Source organism: Salvelinus fontinalis, chromosome 6, assembly GCF_029448725.1.
Source record: "Salvelinus fontinalis isolate EN_2023a chromosome 6, ASM2944872v1, whole genome shotgun sequence".
In the NCBI taxonomy this organism is placed as follows: Eukaryota; Metazoa; Chordata; class Actinopteri; order Salmoniformes; family Salmonidae; genus Salvelinus; species Salvelinus fontinalis.
In genome coordinates this window covers 26830227-26853434 of record NC_074670.1, presented here as the reverse complement: position 1 = coordinate 26853434, position 23208 = coordinate 26830227, and the positions used below count along the sequence as shown (strand labels likewise).

Below are 23208 nucleotides of genomic sequence, written 5' to 3'. Positions count from 1 at the left end.
AATACAACAACTTTATTGTCCACACAGTGTTTCAAATGTCCCTGATATTGAAAACAATAAAAAAGTACCCAATTTTAGAACATCATGAGAGTTTCATTGTCAAGACTGACCATTCCAAGGTAACGTGATAAATTGTGCAAAATACCAGAATGATTGCGTGTTTGAGGGAAGGGAGAGGGTAACGTTGAGTGCTATGTATGACAGAAATGTGAATGAAAGTAAACTTCAGCATGGAGTTTATCAAGGGGCTGGGAGGTGCTATTTTCTCAGCTATGTCAGCCACTGAACGGTTGAGTCAAGCAGATGTAGTTGTCTGGCATCCAGGTCCAGCTTGGCATTTGCCTCATATTTCCTATCACATTGACATTTCACACACATAATTAAATATGATGTGTGCAACCAATGTGATTACAGTTCTACTGTACATAACAGTTAGCATAACAGCCCTTACATATAAGACCTCTCTCATGTACTTTGATCCGCAATCACAATTCACCAGCTTGTGATCGGGCTCCATAAACTCAAAATCACTGAAAGAGGGTTTCAGAAAAGGTACTCAGACATTCATTTTCTCTCTAAGACAGCACGCAACACTCAACTCTCTTTTGTCCTTCCACACTCTGAATTGGTATCTATTTCTTTACCTTCATACAAATATTTCAGCTCAGCCTGTCTACCTAGCTATCAGTCTGTATCAAAACGGCGGCTGCTAATGTTTCAGTAGAGAAGGACCAATTCTCCTGTCCGATCAGGTCTGGATCTACTGAAAGATCCAGTGACAACTGCCTGGGGACACAGCTACTGTAAGGACTGTATTGAGCGCTACTGGGATCAGGATGATGAGAAGGTGGTCTACAGCAGCCCCCAGTGCAGACTGACCTTTATCACTAAGGACATTTCTGAACAGAAATACCATCCTGGCTGATGTGGTGGAGAAACTGAACGGAGAATTCCAAAGTGTTTTCTTTTATGCTAGACCCGGAGATATGCAGTGTGACATCTGCTCGGGGGAGAAAACGGAAAAGTGGATATTTCCTGTCTGGTGTGTATGGCCAGTCTACTGTAGGACTGCCCTCCAGCATCACTATGAATCTTCTGCATCTAAGATGTACACGCTAGTCAAAGCCTTGCCAAAACTGCAGGAGAAGGTCTGCTCTCGTCATAACAAACTGCTGGACGAGTACTGCAAAGAACAGCGGTGTTTCTGTTATCTGCGTAGATGAACATAAAAGCCATGATACTGTCTCAGCTGCAGCAGAAAGGAGTGTGAAAGAGATCCGGGTGAAAATACGGTGGGAAACATTCCAACTGAAGAGAAGAGAGAAGACATGGGAGATAGAACGGCTCAGAGAAGCTATGGCGTCACTCAAGAGCTCTGCACAGGCAGCAGCGGAGGACAGTGAGAGGATGTTTAGCTGGAGCTGATCCACTCCATTGAGAGAAGGTGCTCTGAGGTGAAGGAGTCGATCAGAGCCCAGGAGAAGGCTGAAGTGAGTCGGGCTGAACTGCTCCTGAAGCGACCGGAGCAGGAGGTGGGTAAGCTGTGGATGAGAGAAGATGAGTTGGAACAGCTCACACACACACACACACACACACACAACATATCACATCTATTTCTTTGAGACGTACAAGGAACATTGTAAGCCTGTCTCTGAAGATTTGCCTGCCACTTCCACTAAACCAGGCTGGGATTTTGGGCTGGTGAGGAAATCAGTCACTGAACTCAAGAAGAAGTTGAAGAGCTACTAGAAGGGAGGGGTGGAGATAACCATGGCAGTGAAAGCTGTCCAAATACTAGTGCGACATGAATATATTTAAAGCAAGTGAGGAATCATTCCGTCATCGCAATTATTGATATCAATGCAAACATTGTCACAAATACAAAAAGGCAGCATGATACCAGAGGCATGTGCGTATCAATAAATGTATTTTCCTATTTAGATTGACGAACAGTTCCCTGCCTTTTCTCACTGTGTTTTTTTGGCCTTAAATGAAGCTGCTTGTATCAACGCCAGTCATATACTATTCCACCTCACAGTCCAACTTCTTCTCATCAATATACTGTACTTACAGTTGAAGTCAGAAGTTTACATACACTTAGCTTGGAGTCATTAAAACTTGTTTTTCAACCACTCCATAAATGTCTTGTTAACAAACTATAGGTTTGGCAAGTCAGTAAGGACAACTACTTTGTGCATGAAACAAGTAATTTTTCCAACAATTGTTTACAGACAGATTATATTTACTTATAATTCACTGTATCCCAACACCAGTGGGTCAGAAGTTTGCATACACTAAGTTGACTGTGCCTTTAAAAGGCTTGGAAAATTCCAAATGATGTCATGGCTTTAGAAGCTTCTGACAGGCTAATTGACATCATTTGAGTCCATTGGAGGTGTACCTGTGGATGTATTTCAAGGCCTACCTTCAAACTCAGTTTGACATCATGAGAAAATCAAAATAAATCAGCCAAGACCTCACAATTTCCAAATACATGAAGGTACCACGTTCATCTATACCATCAATAGTATGCAAGTATAAACACCATGGGACCACGCAGTCGTCATACCGCTCAGGAAGGACACGCGTTCTGTCTCCTAGAGATGAATGTACTTTGGTGCGAAAAGTGCAAATCAATCTCAGAACAACAGCAAAGGACCTTGTGAAGATGCTGGAGGAAACAGGTACAAAAGTATCTATATCCACAGTAAAACGAGTCCTATATCCACATAACCTGAAAGGCCGCTCAACAAGGAAGAAGTCACTGCTACAAAACCGTCATAAAAAAGCCAGACTACGGTTTGCAACTGCACATGGGGACAAAGATTGCACTTTTTGGAGAAATGTCCTCTGGTCTGATGAAACAAAAATAGAACTGTTTGGCCATAATGACCATCATTATGTTTGGAAGAAAAAGGGGGAGGTTTGCAAGCCGAAGAACACCATCCAAAGTGTGAAGCACGGGGGTGGCAGCATCATGTTGTGGGGGTGCTTTGCTGCAGGAGAGACTGGTGTACTTCACAAAATAGATGGCATCATGAGGGAGGAAAATTATGTGGATATATTGAAGCAACATCTCAAGACATCTGTCAGGAAGTTAAAGCTTGGTCGCAAATGGGTCTTCCAAATGGACAATGACCCCAAGCATACTTCCAAAGTTGTGGCAAAATGGCTTAAGGACAACAATGTCAAGGTATTGGAATGGCCATCACAAAGCCCTCACCTCAATACTATAAAACATTTGTGGGCAGAACTGAAAAAGCGTGTGCGAGCAAGGAGGCTACCCAAACATTTGACCCAAGTTAAACAATTTAAAAGGCTGTCACGCCCTGGCATTAGTATTCTTTGTTTCATTTATTATTTTAGTTAGGTCAGGGTGTGACATGGGGAAGGTATGTGTTTTTTGTATTGTCTAGGGTGGTTGTATGGTGTAGGGGGTTAAGTAGAGTAGATGGGTTAGTGTTCAGTGTAGATGTCTAGGAAAGTCTATGGTTGCCTGAATTGGTTCTCAATCAGAGACAGCTGGTTATTGTTGTCTCTGATTGGGAGCCATATTTAAGGCAGCCATAGGCTTTAGCTGTTTGTGGGTAATTGTCTATGTGTAGTGTTTGTGTCAGCACATTCTGTCTTTATAGCTTCACGGTCGTCAGTTTTGTTATTTTGTTAGTTCGTGTATAGTTGTTCGTTTCTTGTTTGTTTTCTCTCTTCTTCAATAAAAGAAGATGTATTTTGCACACGCAGCGCCTTGGTCCAATCTCTCACAGCAAGACGATCGTGACAAAGGCAGTGCTACCAAATACTAATTGAGTGTATGTAAACTTCTGACCCACTGGGAATGTGATGAAATAAATACAAGCTGAAATAAATAATTCTCTCTATTATTATTCTGACATTTCACATGCTTAAAATAAAGTGGTGATCCTAACTGACCTAAAACAGGGCATTTTCACTCTGATTAAATGTCAGGAAATGTGAAAAACTGAGTTTAGAATATTTGGCTAAGGTGTAAACTTCCGACTTCAACTGTATGTATCCTCATTACACTTCAGATGCATTTTCCAATGCAAATGCATGACTTCCCTTCTGGGCAGGGATGTATAGGTGCATATTTACAGAGCCTTTTTTTATGTCAATAAAACTTGCAACTTAACCTGCTCTGGTCTAGTCCCATGGGATACAGGGCCAATATATTTTCCAGGCTGATACAGCTTTGACTCTACAGCTATCAATATTAGTCTATTACCATGTTATTACGCCATAAACGTCTTTAAATGCTTTGTTAGGAATGATGAATTTATGCAACATATTTTGAAATCTGTTTGTAATATTTTGTTGATGCTTGAAAATAAAAACTAGATTCCAGAACTCTAGAACTCCAGAACAAAGCATCCAAAAACAAGCACTTTCACCCATACAGCTCTCTCACATCTAAACACACTGAGCACAAAGATACACCCTCTTTCACACAGCAGTGAGACAGCACATTTGTAATGCTCTCTCCCAGCATAACAAAGCATTTGCCAGCTAGACTTGGGTTTCCATGGCAACAAAGTCCAGGACAGAGTAGAGGGGGAAAATAGCCTTTTTGTCTCTTGCAATGGAAGTGTTTGGCCAGACACCATCATGGTGGAGAGAATGTTTTCATTTTCAGTTTTTAGAACAATAAAAAGGATTTGGTGGGTTGTTGAAAGGGCTGAATTCCTTCAAAACTAATTTTAAGGAACAACTGAATTCCTTCAAAAATAACATTGAAGGAAAACAAAAAGGGAAAAAGTCAAAAACATAACTGCACAAAGCATGCCATTTTGGTAGTGCTCAACCTCAGACAGCCAATTAGACCTCGGTTGAGAGAAGATTTTCAGGGATACCAAATTACATAAAAACAGGAAATCGTAATTTAACACATCAAATGCTTGTTTATCCTATGAGAAAGGGAAGTGGGGTTGTAATCAAGGTCTTCACAGCTAACACTCCAATACTTTGCCCATTGCACAAGATTAACACCAAAGCCTGGCAAAAACTACAAAGAAATCTTCAAAGGGTCCCTCAGCAAAGCCACAAGATCTTTGGGGTGTGTGAGCTGAGGACTGGAATCAAGCAAGGCACTGTGATTAGGCTATGTTTACGCCGACTTCGGTCTCACGATGCCGGATCAAAGTCACAAACCCTCAGCACAAGTATTCCCTTTCTAAAGTCCCGGACATATAGCTACGAATTAAACTCTTGAACCAGGCGCCCTACGGACACTTTAGGTTTTAAACACAAATGAGCTCTTGTTTCTAGGATTGCGTGTTACTCTGTGTCCAATCAGGCTCAGTGGGATTTGCGTGCTCCTTTTAATGGCTCCCCGGGTGCAACAGCGCTGAAGACATTTCTCAGGCATTGTGGCTCACAGACATGAGAGAGGGGACAGGAAGTGTCTGCTTCTGGTTTGACTGTTCTGGACTGGAGAGTCTGCAGGTGGTTTACATTCCTACAACATGGGAAGCTGAGGATTGAGTCACTCAATACTCTGTATACAGTGAGGCTGTTTATAAGATGACACTGGTAATTTAACAGTTTAAACAGTTTTACTTTCGTCCTACAGAGTGCAGGCCCCACACCCACCACACACACACAAAGCTCAAGTGCCTTTGTCTCTCTCTTTCTAACCCTCTCACGCACACAAAAACGCATGTACACACAGACTCACATATGCACTCAGACAAACACATACACAGACACTTTCAAACAAACACACATAAACACTGGAAAATCCCCACTGTGGCTATCTTTCTCTTAGTCCATTGGTGTTCTGCCAGTGGATTGAACAACCTGAGAAATCGGGCCAGAGAGAGCACAGCTGAATGTGATATGAACCAAATGCTCCATTTTCAATTTCATTTGTTTACAACCACATTTGTTCTCCATTTTGTTCCTATGTGCGTGCAGAAGAGACGTTTCTGGCCCTCTGCTAACCAATGGGAGAGAATAAGACAAAAGGTTTACCAGAGCGGTGTCATGAAATGTCTGATGAAACAGCACACACACAGCTTTGTTTTCATAAATTTACAGGACTTTTTGGGGAATAGAAATGTATTCCCATTCAAAAATCCTATTTTCCCTAACCCCTAAACCTAAATATAACCCTAACTTTAACCCCAAACCTAATAATTAAGCCTAAAATATCATTTTAACAAAATCCGGACATGAAGTCCTGACTTTTCTAAATGTTTCTTGTTTTCCTACCTTGTCAGGACATTCTGGTGACCTGTCAAGACATTGTGGTCCTGATAATGTAGGAAAACATGTATACATTTACATTTACATTTAAGTCATTTAGCAGACGCTCTTATCCAGAGCGACTTACAAATTACATATGCACACACACAGACTGCACAGAGCTCTTCGCTACGTCTTTAGGTAGTTAGTGCGCTATCCAAATTGAGCTCATAAAGCATACAATTGTATATTCTTCAGAGATATTGACCTGCTCTTCTCTTGTCACTCAGCAAGGCCAGCAGTGACAGTCCAATGATTGACACCAAACCAAATCCAGTGTAACATAAGCGCATGGATCAGGGGATTAAGGTCATGCTCTGAGGAGGGTCCTGTCCACTTGGCTTTGTCTGTGGATCTACAGTAGGCCCCTCACATTCAAAAGGTACACAATCTATCTATCTATCCACCCATAGCTGTTTGTGCTGCCCTGACCCATTCACCCCCTGGAGCCCGCTCTGGTTTCCCCTGTCCTGTGTCCGAATGTTATCTGAGATTGTGATGAATGGCACGCAAGTTTGTGTAGTATACAGTACACTGAGGCTTGGGACTGTTCCGACTGTCTGTGTGTCTTTGGGATGCTTCAACGTGAACCCTTTCACCCAGTTTGCTTCCACAGATTCCCCATTCCCTTGCGTGGTGCATCTGTGAAAGTGTGTGTAGCACATTTTTCAGAGCTGAAAGTCAGTTTCCAACATGAGAAAACTCCTTCGCAGAAACTATGACAGTGTTTCCAATTTGGATGAATCCTTTCTGCCTTAACGTGAGGCAGATTTCCATGACCAGATGTGTTTCAAATCTGCCATGGCAGGACACAGAAAATTGGTCAGAGAAAGGGAAGAAGAGGGAAGTGAGAGCCGGAGAGAAAGAAAGACAGACGGACAGAATTTCACAGTCACGCGATAACAAAAACAACTCAGAATGGGTCCACAGTGACCCTCAAACAGACTGGGAGAGTCTGGAAAGAATGAGATAAAAACAGTTTCTGAATCAGACAGAAAAAGTGAATGAAGTGGGAAGTGAGGGAGGAGGGACGGGGAGGGGTGTGTCTAGGTCAGCGGTACAAGGTGGAAGTGAGAGCTGAAAGTGAAAGGGACAAGGAAACACACACACTGCTCCCACAGAGGTGCTGTGAATAACTGCTGATATGAATCGTTAGAGATTAGCTTGGCTCTGGAGGGGCCCTGGCCTGCCAACATTCCAGTTGGAAAGCTCCTGCTGCGGTGTGCTGCTGAAACTGAGATTATGACCAGGGGCAGGGGCCTGCAGCACTTCTCTCCACAGTACACTGACACACTATTCTCAGAGGCTACATTACAGTAGCTTAGCACTAGGATTTAGTAAGAAAACAGAGATACAGATGGGCGCAGTTTCAGAAGATGGACTTGCCTAATGAGATGTGGCTGACGCTGTGTTTTCAGACCCACATGTTATGATACGCGTATAGCTACTGTATTTGTCACATGGAACTAGCCTCATATTCAACATTGCTCTTCAGTCTGGGTCTTACCTGGTAAGCAGCGTAGTCCAAACATATCTCTCCCCCGTGCGTTGACACCACTGTGACTCAGCATCCTCTCCTGCGGGGGGGAACAGAGAACAGACCTGGTGTTATTACTGCATCCCATCAAAAATAATAAGAGAACAAATACTAATGTGATTTTGCTTCAACTCAAGATTTTCTTATTGACCACATTCCCCAAAACCATAGCCAATCCCACAATGCTCCATGATGACTCTCAGTTTCCATGTTTTATTAATTGTTTTGCTCTGTACTGTATGATTTGATGCGGTCTCAAAGTACTCCAGGCTGTTCTGCTAGCGGCATAATCCAATCCCATAGAACCACAGGTTGCTATTACCGGACTACTGGCTAGCTGCTAGCACATATGGGCCCATTTAGCCTGAGCTCCCACCCACCACAGAAGACCATTTACATAGTGGAGAAATCACACAATGCACAAGATATAGGCCTAGGCATTGAAAAAGGAACTGTTTGTTCTGGTAATGACCACTCTGGCGGTCCAGTATAGAGACATGGAAATTGCTATAAAGTATACAATGAATCTTTATGGTACTGACTACTCACTCAGCAATTCTTCACTGCCTACAAGGCCACTATTCACAAACATGTTACATTTTTGCTCCAGTTTAGTAACATATTTTTTGGCTTGCGAACTAAAAACAACTTACTATTTTGTGTGACAAATACTCTTAGGTTACTATAACTCTTGTGACACACACAATGTAGAGGTGAAGTGAACTGTGTGCTAACATGCTAATGAGAACGTATGACACTCTTCTGGTTTCCTTTAGATTGACAGTGGCTAAAACCTCACGAGAACGTTATACAAAGATAACCTTTGCTCCTTAAACAGGTTGTAAGTTCAACTCATTCATAGCATAGCTGTTTGCCTTGTCTGTGAAATGCATATGCCCAACTGACGATGTCAACAGTGGCCTAAGGTCAAGAGCACTCTGCTAACATTTGCATGATGCTAGCATCATGCTAATGTTAGCAGAATACTCGAGTGGCTGAAAATGCTAGAGAATATGGAGCTTGAGGAACTTGTCAACAATAACTATAACAGAACTTGCACATCTGAGTAATAGTAGTATTGGTTTTCAGCTTCTTTCCCATCATCAAATCACACAGCTTTTAAATTCTTGCCTCAGAAAACAAGTGTCAATTCTCAAGTGAAGTCATGTGGTTAATCAATTTTCCAAATGTATTGGCTGCAGTTAGAGAGAAACCCCAACCCCAAACTGCCAACTCCCCTAACAAAAACCTCAGAAATGGGCTCTAACAAACATCTCAAAAATAGGCTAACAGTCCTGACTTTCTCAAAACAGAAGATGAAGTCCTGGGTCATATCAAGACATCCTGGACAGGGTTATTGTTCCACCAATTTTATTGACTCAATCCTCCACCCAAGACCTGAGTTAGCAGAAGGGCATGGTGGATAAACAAGACAGTTTTTAAATGACAAGGGAGAACACTAAAACTTTACAGGGTTCTTGGTTTCTGCTCGCCAAGCAGACGATTGTAAATTTTGGTTTTCACCCACAGCTGCATTCCTCGCTCTTTTTCTGAACTTATTTTGATATTTAGATCTTGTTTTATTATCTGAAACTCAGTTCCTATCATCAACCCTTTTGGGAGTTACTAATATTAACAAACTCGGTTTCTGTGCCTTGGTAATGTGTTATATTCTGTAGTTCAGGTAACATATTTGGATTCCAACAGCAGAAATTCTCCAAACTGCTCCACCAGCTAAAACTACATTGGAGGCTGAGGAAGAATAGAATGAAAACCCATCAAATAAACTACAACAAAATGTGTCATAACATGAAGAGTAACTGCACTAGACAAAGGTAGAACAAGTCAGCAGGTAGATTAGATAGGAGAGAAGGGCGAGGTGAAGCTGTCTAGACGAAAATGACTGGAACCCTAAATCGGTGAGGGAGAGGAAAAATCCCAAATTAGAGTCCTAAAACCAATTCACCTCCCAAAATGAATAACCACATGTCGAGGCTCTGTTTCTGCTGATGTTTCACTCCTTGACTCTCCCTTAAGTATCTGGCTTCTGCGTGTGTGTACTACTCGATCACTCATTCCCTCCCTCCTGCACTCCTTCCCTTTCTCCTCAGGGAGTGCAGCCAAGGCCCATTGCAGTTTCCATTGCTCATGGCTTCCCCTTGCCACTGTGGCCAGACTTCTTCTGCAGAGGAGAACATACCTCCTCTGCCCTGAACTAGACCGAACTTACTGGTGGAAGGAAAGTGGCAGTCCAACACCACAGAAACCTCACACTGTAGGGTTGAACAACGTCCCCCGCCAACAAGGGGCCTGTGTGTAGCTCAGGTAGTTACATTTTTACTAGTTAGATCATTAAAACACACTGTTTTAACATGTGGTGCTGCTGTGGAGGGAGGTTAGCCTGTAGGTGTGTGTGGTATTGTCCATTTCCTCACATCAATAAGCAGGTTTGTGGCTTTGTCGTAGGGGCTCAAAAAATGTAAACAAGGATGTTGGGTCTTTTCTCTAAACATGGACTCGCTTTAAAGTGTTTTACCTCTTTCCCCATTTGGAGCAACTCCTGAAACATACACCAGACAAAAGTCGTCCTGAAACCCAAAACCGTTTCTGTCTAGTCGTGAGCCGTGGCTTTGCTTTAATGCTGCCTCATTTCTTTTGCTTTCAAGGAGCGTCTACGACAGTGTAATACATTTCCTACAACAGAAATAGTCACCTCACACGCTTTATTATACCGAGAGAACAAAACCCCAACGACAAAACAATGAAAGAGATCCCACACTGGAATAGACTACTGAGAATTCCACCTCGGAATGTACAAAAGACAAGGAAAGTGATTTAAACATATAGGAGAAAATATGAATGTTTTGATGAATCGTAAATTCATATGCCATTATCCACTTGCCCTGCTTAAAATGCAGCTTTGAACCACTAGCTTACTCTACAGCCTGCAGAAGCAGTACTATAACTCTCCCTATGGAATCTGATGTGCCCACTACTCTCCATATAAATGAAGGTAGAGGGACTATTTATAGTAATGCCTATGGCGTCTTGGCCTTATATCATTATAACGACCTCAGTATAGACGTGGTCTGCAACAAACACTCATTAACTGCCCTTAATGACAGTCCAAATGAGTTGCTGCTCATGGTGAGACATTTTGCATTCTAATCCTCTTCTATATCCCTCTAAATTAAACTGTGTATCTAGTCTGAAGGAAACTGTTTGTATACTCAATGATGCACTCCCTGTGTAAGGAGGGTTCAAAGTTCAATCAGAGGCTGTGTGTGGGGCACGTGTGTGTCAGAGGGTGTGTGTTGCGGTATGTATTTCAAGCCTCTATTTGTCACTGTTTGTGCATGTGTCAGTTCATAGCTTAAGTATGTCTATTTGTAGACTGTAATAACAGGACAGGTTTTAATAACTCGTGTTTTAAATGTGCTTCTTGTTTAACAAACATTTGTGACTCCAGCAACTCATAAACATTCAACTCCCACATTGGGTGTTGTCCAAAACATTCTAGCCATTTGAAATGGACAGGAACAGGCTACCATCCTTATTTCACGCTTCCCTCGGGATAGCAGTATTGGTTAATAATCACCCAATGTACGATCAATAAATCCTTGAAAACAAGCATACATCTTGTTTACTAATGAGAGACGGCATGGTTTTGTTCAGTTTCCGCATGGGAAGCACCGCCAGTTCCATAGCTTGTTTCAGGATCGTTGGCCTTGGCCCTATGGGACCAGGTGTGTGAATACCATTTTGGCTTTCTTTTATGAGCCCTCATGGATCTCCAGCCACTCTGAATAAAGCTGAGCCCTCCTCTGACATTTTCACTACTGTGGGACTTGCATGGTGTTGTGTGGTTGACTGACTGCTTCCAGATTCTAGCTAGCTGAGGAGCCAGCATTTGAACAACTCAAGGGAGGGGAAAGACAGTGAGAGAAAACAACAAGCCTGGACTGTAATTATGAACAGAAACATGCAAACCTCCTTATAACCCAACCAGTCTGCATGTGATGTGAAATGGATGGCAGGACTTTGCTTAACCTTATGCCATTTCTCAATGGTAACTAATTTGGTATTACTGTACATAGCCTACATACACAAGAGTTACAACACTTATTCCACAAATGAATTTGGTTCAGTATTGGGACAAACTGTAGCCTACTTCTTAAATACAACATGTGCACGACAAAGGTTTTAGATCCATAGACAACTCATTCCTCATTTCCATTCAGTGCATTTCTAAACCTCAACACTTTAGTGGTAGTGAAACCAGAGTGTGTAGGTGTATAATATTCAGGACATCACCATATGTTTATCTGCAGCCACATTGCAAACGTTTATTTTCAAGGTGGCTAAAAGAAACTGCTATTTCTGTTAGACACTTATATCCAAGAACTCCTGCTCCTCAGGCTGTCGTTGCCATGGCAACAGGCAGATGTTGCGCTCATCACCCCCACTCCACACGTGAGCAGCAATGCCTGAGGGTGGAGTTGAGGCATCTGTTATCGTTTCCCCCTGCGGCTTCTCAGAATAACCATGGAGGTTGAGCTAAGCAGCACAGAGCGCACGAGCACACCAGCATAAAATTCAAATGAAATATCTAGGCTATGATCATCACTATAATACATCAGTCTACCAATTTTCACCAAGGTTCTTCGATTTAGATTGGTTTGAATTGTATTGGGTTTATAGACATATCCCTCGCCCCGAATGTGTTCACACAGACAGTCTTCCATGCAATGATGTCCAAATCTCTTGTATCTCTGTAAATCTGCATGGCTTCTGCCTTTACAAAATACTTTCCCCAAAGACGGGCGTGACATACTGTAAGTAAAAGGTTGATCCCTTTGTGGTGGTATAACAGACGTGAAGGCATCAACAGTGTAAACCTGTGCAGACAGACCCATCCAGGCTACACCACAATGTTCTGTGCAACAACAAAAGGCCCCAACGCATGAAGGATCTCAGAAATAAACCTGAATGTGAAGAACCCACAGGTTTCTCTGAGGTTCAAAATAAATAAATATATATAGGCCTTTGGTGATAACGTGTGATGGTAGCAGCTTCCTGGATGATTGCTTCCTGTCCGCCCAAGTTAAGAATCAAGAGGTGCTGCTGAAGAGGAGTTCGGAGTTATTTAAGAAAACAGGCATCACTACGCATAATGATCCAAGCTCTTGAATATGTAGGCTAATCCCACTTGTCGTATTCAATTCATATTCCCACATTTCATTCTTCTCATATAATACTGTACAGTATGCAACTGTACACTGTCTGTAGGGTTTAAGTTTGTGTAGTCCATCAGCTCAAAATATTTTTTCTCTCTAAATCCGTATTAACCATATGGGCATTCATAGCACATGCCATCATTTGGTATGGATAATAATAGAATCCAAACAAGCAAAATTAATCAGTGCACATGTGCTGCCTGTCTCTTTACCATACAGAAACCTAGTGCATAAAACAAAGAATGCTACGATGGACAGCTTCTTTTGGATGCTGTATAAAAGGAAAACAACCGCCTTAGTCCCAGACAGTAAGAATAAAATGCCGTCAGTCTTCTGTCTGTGGAATGTAGGTTATCAAACCATTCAACTGTTTCCACAAGTAATACATACGTCTTACAATGTTTCATAGAATTCGAGACATTGTCAAATTAGTTGGACAAATTGTAACTAACCATTCTGAACACAGCAAGATATCTAGGTGGAATCTACATCCGTTTATATAGTCCACCAACGATGGAACAAAGTTATTATTCTCATTGGTAGCTAAAGTTAACCCACGGCAAACTACCTTCCAGAACACGAAAAAAATCAAACAGAATATTAAAACATTGAGTCGAAAGCCTACCTTTATATCTGGAACCATCTGTCTCACTTTGAACGTGGTTTTGGATCCCGTTAACATTTTGACGTCCAAAAGTCAACTCTCTCGGAGCGAAATATAGAAAGTAGACCTTAGTTAATTTACGTGTTTTTCGATAGCGAGAAGAAAAAGGGCCTGTAATCGCTCCATGTCTGTATCAGCAAAACATAGGAAACGGTCCACTTTCTTCGAATGTCAGCGATACCCTGCATCACCGGTTTCGAGAACAGAGGTGGTCTCTGTGAATTAGAAAACTAATTTCGTTTCTTTCACGGTTATCATTTCCGAAAGAATCCAGACATGTAGGCTACTGTGTAGAGCACGCCCCACATAAATCAGCCTGTCAGGAATATTTGCCTATAGTTGTTAGTCACTGGAATGTGGAAGAAATGGTTACCGCTGATTGTATCCATTCCTTTCCATTTGTTGATTCCCTCGCCATAGTTAAAATGACACACCAGTGAAAAAAGCAAGTGCAGTACAGCCTCTTATTAAAGGGCCAGCAGTGTAAAAAGCATCTAATAGGATCCCATTTTTTTCATCAGTAGTTTGTACTTCAATAATGATCCTGCAAATTAAGCCACCTTATTCAGGTAAACAAGATTAGTTGAATGAAGTGTCACAGCACTGGGACTAAAGCAGTTCAGTTCTTCGGGACTATGAAGAACGCTGTGCTATGACATTTTGAATTTAGGAAAGGTGAGAGACAGTATGTAGAGCTTTTGAAGTAGGCCTAGTTTTATGGAAATGGAGACTGTTCAAATGGGCCATTTAATAAATTGTTGAATGCAGGCCTATACACAGATACACATATTTAGAAATACAAATGTTTTGCCTCCAATGCTACATTAGTCATTTGTAATTGACAAACTGATTCACTGAAATTAGAAGTATCGAAACAGCCTGAGGTACAGAAATAAAAATGTGATAGTGTAGTCCCGTCGTTAACTTCAATATAGATACTTAACATCAACAGCCCTATAACATTTTACAGGATCATACATGCTTATAAAATAGTTGTAAATCATTATACCCATGTTACTAATGTAGAATGAATTGGATGCTGCATTTGTAGTGTTCTGTAAAAGGGCATTGTCACTAAGTATTCAACTTCTCGCCTACCTTGAGAATTTCAAACGAGAATGGAAGCAACGATGTAAACAAGAAATTCCCATGAGGATGACTAGGCTTAAAGAGCACAGAAGCAATATAAAAAATACTATTTCAAAATCTAAATAAATTACCCGTAGTAAACTACCTACACAAGATTACAACCCATAAAAAAGGCACCCATTTGTAGGCATTAGTCTTAACACAGGCCAGTGATGGATATGAGTGATACAGTACCTGCAGTTGATCCTTTGGTAAATGATGAGCGTCTGAGGTACGGCTGCACTGTCATCTGAACTGACAAATGTAGAAAGGTAGTACTGCAGTAATGCAGACAAATGCTATTGGAAGAATATTCCAGCGGGATTGTACTGAAGAAATTCCTTTCGATGAGCAAATAGAAATTCTAAAATGGATAAAAGTACAGTCTGTCCCTCCTCACAGACAGGTGGGGAGACCGTGTCCTTGTGAACGAGTTATAAATCCAAACCTCGTTCTACCACATGGGACCCTATTCAATATTACATAAGGGTCTCCAATTTCTCTAATACATAGAACAGCTTTCAGACACTGTCAGCTGTATCATCTGGGTGAAAGTTACTTCTAATGTGTAATGCTGTAACAAGTTGTTTCTAATACGTAAAAACAGCTTTTGCTGTTTAATCAACCAAGCGAGAGAGAGACTTGTTTCAACACAATTGATAATTGGACAATATAATACAATAGTTTTGAACATTTATATCTACTGGCTGGCATCAGATGTAGATGAATCGATGTACACATTGATTCTAACAATGTAAATCGCAGTTAACCCAGAACTAAAATCTGGTGTAATTTGGTCGATAAATGTACTGGACTACGGTACCATTTATGTTTAAGTAGTCTGGCCACAAGAGATTTGAAATCAATAGTGTCACAATTACATCATCCTTAGATCAAGATAATACCAATTCTCACCATTCATCCAACATTGTACATCCAATGAGTACATTGAAAAACAGACAATCCCTTTTCAATACATCTCTGGAATACCTACCATACATTTGTAACCCCCCAAAAACAGTCAGAAACAGAGTAAAACATTTGGATTGCCACCATGTTGTTGAAATACAAATGAGAATTTATTCAAACAGTGCAAAAAAAATAAAAATAAGATGTTCTTTCCATCCAGATTGCACTGTCACAGCCTCTCCTCTCCAAACATGAAAGGAGAGAGAGAAAAAAAAACAGGTCAAAAAACCAGGACAGCCCAAATCAGCTCAAAATAATTCACAAATTTGGTTAAATGGATAGTCATTTACATGCAACAGTTCCAGTCCCATGCAACTACAGTATCCCATGTTCATGTTGCTGATGACAATTTTGTCCCATAGAAATGAGAGAAAATGTACAATATAAAAATAATGGGTCAGTTACTTTGTAAAACAAATTCAAAGCCATCTTATTCCTAGAGGGATTGCAGCAAGAGCATAGGTTGAAAACACCAACAATCAAGTATTGAATCATTACCGTAATGTGTTAGCATTGCATGGATTGGTGGTGAAAAATAATGCACACGTAAAATTCAAATAAAAACAAACAAATAAAAAGCCAGTCTGCTTGACACATAACATACTAAAAGTTCCTCAACTAAACATTCCAAAAGAAAACTTCTGAAAAAAAAAAAAATCGTACTATAAATATATATTCTCAAATCATATCATCAGGTCAGCAATGAGGAAACTAGTTTGCTAATGAGAAACCTTTGAGTTTAGGAGGCTCTTTTGTGATCAACCTTGACAGCCAAACTGTCCATTCTGGTGAATACTGACTCCTCCATAAACCCAGGCTATTACAAGCTTATATTCCACTCATTTTAGCATCCGTCAATATAGATTATCTTTAAAAACATTGTAAAACTTTGGGTTTACAAAAATAACTTCCAACATATACAACCTCGCTGTCATTTGTTTTTTTTATACAAAAATGTTTGCAGTCTATAAGTCAAATGTTCAAGATGTTGTCTGTAAGCCATCCAATTCTTTAAAAAAAAATTGAGTTGATGTAAGCTAATATTATTACATTGAGAGGAGAAAGCACACACACACACACACTTCTTAGTTATCCATCATCTTTCCATTAAAGATGACCTCTTGTTTGTGCCTTATGAGCTGCAATTTTTTTGTTGCAAAAAGGTTCCACACAGCGTAAGCACACACACACAGAGAGAGAAATATTGTTTTGGATATAGCATAATGGTATTGTGGGGAATGGTTGGTTCCAATTCAAGATGCACATGCCACCTCAAAGTCATGGAGCATCCCTTAAAGGGTGACTATTTTGAGCCGCATGTTTGAACTACATTTCAAAAGACAAACATTACTTAAAGTCCCTCATACCCTTGGCAAATTGTATTTTTGGAAATAAACTCAAATCTTAGTACCCTTGAAAATTGTTCTCTTTTGTATTTTTGGTTAAGTAGGGCATGGAAACTTCCAGGAACATTGAACACAAATACAAGAGCGCCATCCATTGGGCAAGGCAGTGAATTGCATACAGATATTCTCACACCATTGTGCTTCAAGTGAAAAGACTGAACGGCTGTTTATCAAGTCAGGAAGATTGGTCTTCCTCATGAGTCTACATGGCTCATTGGTAATAACACGGCTTGGATGAGAAAGTGGTAATACATTGGTGATGAGAAAAACAATCAATTCCTAATTTGCAAATCATTGAGAGTAACATGAGACCAAGACGGTATCTAAAAAATGTGATATGTTCCAATCTCCAGAATTATTATTTATATATGTTTTTACATTTGATCTCTAAATTGCTTTGTTCTGAACTTCGAACAATGACTCCATGTCTGGATGCAAAATGAAAATAATTAAAACAGGGGCTTTACACTGAGTAGGGTACAAACATACCAGAAGAGAAACTGCAGCAAAACGAGTAGTGTACACCTGATGCACATTTTGTAAAACATACAAACAAGACTGTAATGCCACAAGGACAAGAGACTGAAAAAGGCAACTAGGAAATAGAGTTAAACCACAACACTGGCACCAAAAAGCTGTACCCATGGTAACTGAATCCTTAGAGAAGGGGTTCTAGCCCATGCATCTGCCCTCCCGCAAGTAGAGGTGGCAGTGTCTACAGTTCTGACATGACCTAAGGACAACATAACAGTCAGATACCTTCAAAACGGTAACAAAATGTCTACGGACATTAGGAAAGTGCTTGAATTTGTGCAGAAAGAGGTTAAGCGACAGGGGTCAGTCACTTGTTTGGAATCAACACAATGCCCTCAATAGGACTTGAAGGGGAGTTGGGTTAAACAATCCAACTTGTTTTGAATCGTATCAATGGAGTGTCCATGTCAGGAATTTGAGGTTTGCCATAAGCAGGATTTCACGAAAAGTTACATGAATATTTAGACCAAAGTAACACAGCCCTATGGACGAGATTCCAGGAAATACCTGTTACCTTTCTCAGCCACAAGAGAAGCAGAGACTAATTGACAGTTACAATGTAAGTGGACAATGTTACAATGGACAGTGTCTTTTTCAAGCAAAATGTGAACGTTTATCAGTTTTGCATATACTGATTACCTTGAGGCCGAGCTGAAATTGCGAGGGGAGTTTGTGTTTTGAATGCCGGTTTAGTAGTGTTGGATGACCCGAAATGTACCAGCACATTATTGAAATGCCTCATTTTCATGGTGGATATAAAATGACAAAAACAAGTCAGGAACAGTAAGATTCTAGCAACCTTATTAAATACTGTATATTAGTCATTTGGAATATCTACCACAGTACTCTGCCATGTTTGTTCTATAATTGATACTGGGAGATATCTAAAAATGGTAGAAATGTTAAAATGTACTTGACTGACATCTGGACAAAATATGGTTTGGACACAATGGTGAATTTAGATTGGATGGTTACTTTGCCATAAAAAGCATCTTAAGGGTGGATAGGGCTATCTGTTTGCCTGTTTATATTTGAGATTAACTTGTATAGAGGGGGTCTGTTGCATTCTGGAACGTTAGCAGCGCCATTGCAGCCCACAGAACAGCAACTACTGTAACATAATACTGTGGTTTCAATTTGCATTACAAGAGCAAGGACCAAAGCAAAAGAAACCCAACTACTCATCAGGAAAGAGCTCCAATCATTCCCAAGTCATACATGAGCACCCGGTAACAGTAATGCCCTAGGCTAGTCCGTCTGCATACATCTCTAACCCTCTGGTTGAATAGACTAACAAGACATCGAAGGGCTGATTCATATGTTAAAATACCACCAATTTACAGGGCCAAATATAGGTTGTCTCCACATATAGAGCAGTGATAATCAAGAAGTTTCAGGTTGTGCTTGTGCAGTGTTAGTTTGTGTGTGTAATGTGGATGTAAGAGTGCGTGTATCGCCTGCCGTATACATTCTCTCCACCAGGAGGAGACAGTTGCAAGGTGACAAGGGGACAAAGCGGAGGAGAGCCTGAAGTTCTCACTCTCTCTCACACACACACACACACAAACAGCCTGCATAAGAGCCACAGCAAATGTAAGAGAAGTGCACAGTCCTTTTGTCTAACGCCCGCCGCAGCAGCCGCCAGCCACCTTCTCTCCAGTCACTGTACCGATCCTGTCCAGGACGCTCTCCACACACAGTGTTGCCTTTAGAGAAGGAAGTGATGCGATGAGAGGGCCAGGCTCTGTATCGTCCTATAGCAGGAAACCTCATCCATCAGTTTCCTTGTGGTTGGTGGCCACACAGCCAGTTCTGGTCAGTCCGTCCGTTCGTTCAGAACCTGTGGATGGCCGGCTCCGTTTCCCTCCTCTTCAGCTCCTCTCGGTAGCAGCAGGAGCAGTAGTTGCCCGTCTCGGGGTGTCCGTAGTAGTTGCAGCTGGGCGTCCGGCAGCGGCTGGACTGGAGGCTGGACAGGCCTCCGGCGCTGCCCAGGGAGTAGTGCCTGACCGGGAGAGGCCCGCTGCGAGGAACATCCAGGCCGGAGCGCACGTCCCGGAATCCGTTAGTGTAGCCCCCGCCTACAGGCTCTGAGGTGGGGTAGTCTGGAGGGTCGTGCTCGGGGAGGTACGAGGGTGCGAAAGAAGAGGGGATGAGGCGAAAGGGGCTGAGGGGTACCGGTGCCTGTGGGGGGTGGTACTGGGGGTGAGGGGGGCCCTGCGCCATGGGGCAGTGGCGGGGGAGGGTGGCGTAGGAAGGCAGACCGGGATAAGACGAGGCTGGGGAGCCGCCTGCAAGCTGGCGCCGCGTCTCCATGTAGCCGTGCATGTGTGGGTGCTGAGTAAGCGGGACGGGGGCCGAGGAGGGCGGCTGATCCATGAAGGTTGGCCGGGGGATGGGCACCACGCCAGAGTAGAGCGAGGGGCTGAACGAAGACGACTTGAGGTGGTTGAATGTGGGCGGTGAGTTCTCAGCCGGCTCTTCTTTCGCTTCATAAGTGCGGTAGCCCACCTCTGTGCCCATCGTTGCCTCCTTCTTTGGCTGCTGGATGCCGTTGGTGCTTCCTTTCCGCTCTGCCTCTCTCCGCTGCTGCTCCTGCTCTACCCGGAAGCGCTCCTCAGCGTCAGACAGGTAGCGCTGGATCATCTCCTCCTGGAAGGGCTGGCGGTTGCTGGTGGTGAGCAGGCCAGCAAAGATGAACTTCCTCTCTCCCTGCATGGCCGCCCGCAGGATGCCCAGGCTCGCCTTCACGTCGGCACTGTACTTATATGGGTCACACTCTCTGCTTCCGCCGCCCGTGCCATTCTGACGCTCGCTACCCGACGACGGCGAGCCCTTCCCAGAGTCCTCGGAGGCGTGGGCCGAAGGCGAGCTGTCCTTGCTGCCCTTCCGCCCCCTCAGCGAACTTTTCTTCTTATCTGTGCCCTCCTGCTTGGCCCCGCCTCCTGCATTCTTCCCCGTCATCAGCCCGCCCACGTTCTTTTTCAGCTTGCTGCCCAGGCTCTTGCCGAAGCTGCCCAGCTTGTTTGCCACAGAGTCAGCCCTCTTCTTGTCTTTGTCTTTCTCCTTCTTGGTCTTCTCCTTTGCCCCCGTACCCGTCAACGTTGCCGAGCTGTTACTGGACGAGCTGGAGGAGGAGGAGCTGTTCTTGGTTGAAACACCTCCACCTGCACTGGCCGCCCCTGCTGTCGTCATTGCATCCCCGTTGCCGTTGGAGCTGCTGCTGACCGACTCCTTGTCGGATTCTCCTGAGTCGGGAGGGGTGCGGGCGTCCTCTCCTGCAGAGGCGGTGGGGGACTCGGGCTGGGCCAAAGGTGCCTGCTGAAAGAACGGATACACCGATGATGAATTATAGGGAAGAGAAATGTAATTTTAAAAAAGAAACAGGGAGCAGGTGTGAGTGACACAGAGAGCAACAGAGAGATTAAGAGCAGGAGTGAGAGGTACAGATGACTCAGTTCAGAAAGCTTCTTTGCCATTTCTATAAATTCTATTGGAAAATGTACGCTATAATTGGAGAGGGTGTGACCTACAATGAAGACGTCACTCTAGTTCACACAATGGACAGTTGTAAAAACGGTCCTCTCTGCCAAGCCCCATAACCGTGACAACCGACGAGCTAAAGGTAACGCCAACATTCTCGTTTTTATTGGAAAGGCCTAGAAAACAGCAATCCTTCTACTGCTACTTCTCACTAGAGGTTAACGGTGAAATTGCCATGAGTTTGAGATCCTTTCTGTCTCTCCGGCATTAGATTGGAATGCACGAAAAGGCCACTCAAACCATTTAGTGTGACGTCAATTTATGTGTGGTTTGTTTTCACATGGGATTTGTGAAGCAGAGGGGAAATGACTACCGACTAGATCAAAACGGAAAATTACAACCCACATAATAACAGAAACCCACACAGTTATGTAACACTGTAAATAGCTTATCTACATTTAATAGCTCTCAAATCTGTTTTCAATTTAATCATCCATTATAACATGCTAAAAACTTAACCAGGTAGGTAGCATATGATCTAAGCTTCACATTCAGATACTATTTGGGTGGCGGGGTGGGGGGGGGGTTCAGGTATGCTATTGTTACAAAATGATCTGCAACCAGGGCTGAATCCAAACCAGCACTTAACTCAAATGATCACTTAGTCTCCGATTGACATCAATGCATGACTGAGGGAAATGTGTTGAGAGTTAGGATTCTCCCTTAGTGAATGAAAACACAAAAGATACCTCACAGGGCAGGGGCAGCCAGGTGACAGTCATGTAGCTGTGTAGCAGCTGGAGCTTTGCCTCCAGGGACAGGGTCACACTGAGGGAGGAAGACAGACAGGTCAAAGTTCAAACGGAGGGTGAAATCGCCTCGTCATGACCCTAACAGTAACACCATGTTGGGTGAAACATTTAGAGAAAAGGTCTGCTTCCCAGAATATTACATGCATCATTTAGAGAAAGGAAAATAAGAACTAGGCTACATAAGTGATGTCTGGTAACATGCAGGTTATTCAAACTATGCTAATGGCGTGGCATCTGTTCAAGTCTTGAGCCCCAAACGGCTCAGCTGAAACTATGTAACCTTTCTTAATGCATAATTAATATACCGTGTCAGAAATGTAGCCAACATGAATGCATAATTGTGCAGAGCTGAAATACTAACGCCCCCATACAAATGTTTCTATAATCCATTTTCAGACAAACTTCAGAAAGTATTCATACCCTTTGACTTACTCCACATTTTGTTGTGTTTCAGCCTGAATTCAAAATGGATTAAATCTCACCCATTTATACACAAAATACCTCATAACGGTTTACCACACATTTTTAGAAATGTTCTCAAATTTATTGAAAATTAAATACAGAAATAAGTATTCACACCCGGGTCAATACATGTTAGAATTACCCTTGGCAGCGATTACATCCATGAGTCATTCTGGGTAGGGCTCTAAGAGCCTTGCACACCTGGATTGTACAATACTAGATTATTGTATTCTTCTAACTCTGTCAAATTGGTTGTTGATCATTGATAGACAGCCCTTTTCAAGTCTTGTCATATATATTCAAGCCTATTTAAGTCAAAACTGTAACCAGGCCACTCAGGAACATTCAATGTTATCTTGGTAAGTAACTCCAGTGTATATTTGGCCTTGTGTTTTAGGTTATTGTCCTGCTAAAAGGTGAATTTGTCTCCCAATGTCTGTTGGAAAGCAAACTGAAGCAGGTTTCACTCTAGGATTTTGCCTGTGCTTAGCTGGATTCCATTTATTTATATCCAAAAAACTCAATAGTCCTTGCCGATGACAAGCACACCCATAACAGGATGCAGCTACCACCATGCTTAAAAATATGAAGTGGTACTCAGTGATGTGTTGTGTTGGATTCGCCCCAAACATAGCACTTCGAATTCAGGACAAAGTTAATTTCTTTGCAGTTTTACTTTAGTGCCTTACTGCAAACAGGATGCATGTTTTGGAATATT

General features: G+C 42.4%; 2 protein-coding genes across 3 annotated transcripts in view; both read right to left on the bottom strand.

Annotated features, from left to right (window-relative positions):
* Positions 1-15249, bottom strand: part of LOC129857498 (myotubularin-related protein 11-like) — a 34798-nt gene extending 19549 nt beyond the window's left edge. Inside the window, exons 1-2 of one of the 2 annotated variants that reach the window (XM_055925820.1) lie at positions 15023-15249; positions 7769-7838 (exon numbers count right to left, since the gene is read on the bottom strand). In XM_055925820.1, coding sequence (XP_055781795.1) covers positions 7769-7832 — 64 coding nt within the window. In that variant the 5' untranslated portion in view covers positions 7833-7838; positions 15023-15249. Of the gene's footprint in view, positions 1-7768; positions 7839-13660; positions 14142-15022 lie in introns of those variants that run through there. The other variant, XM_055925819.1, reaches the window with a different exon arrangement.
* A 633-nt stretch (positions 15250-15882) lies between these two features.
* LOC129857497 (OTU domain-containing protein 7B-like) overlaps positions 15883-23208 on the bottom strand; it is a 31821-nt gene continuing 24495 nt past the window's right edge. Inside the window, exons 11-12 of the mRNA XM_055925818.1 lie at positions 21966-22044; positions 15883-21054 (exon numbers count right to left, since the gene is read on the bottom strand). Coding sequence (XP_055781793.1) covers positions 19570-21054; positions 21966-22044 — 1564 coding nt within the window. The 3' untranslated portion in view covers positions 15883-19569. The remainder of the gene's footprint in view (positions 21055-21965; positions 22045-23208) is intronic.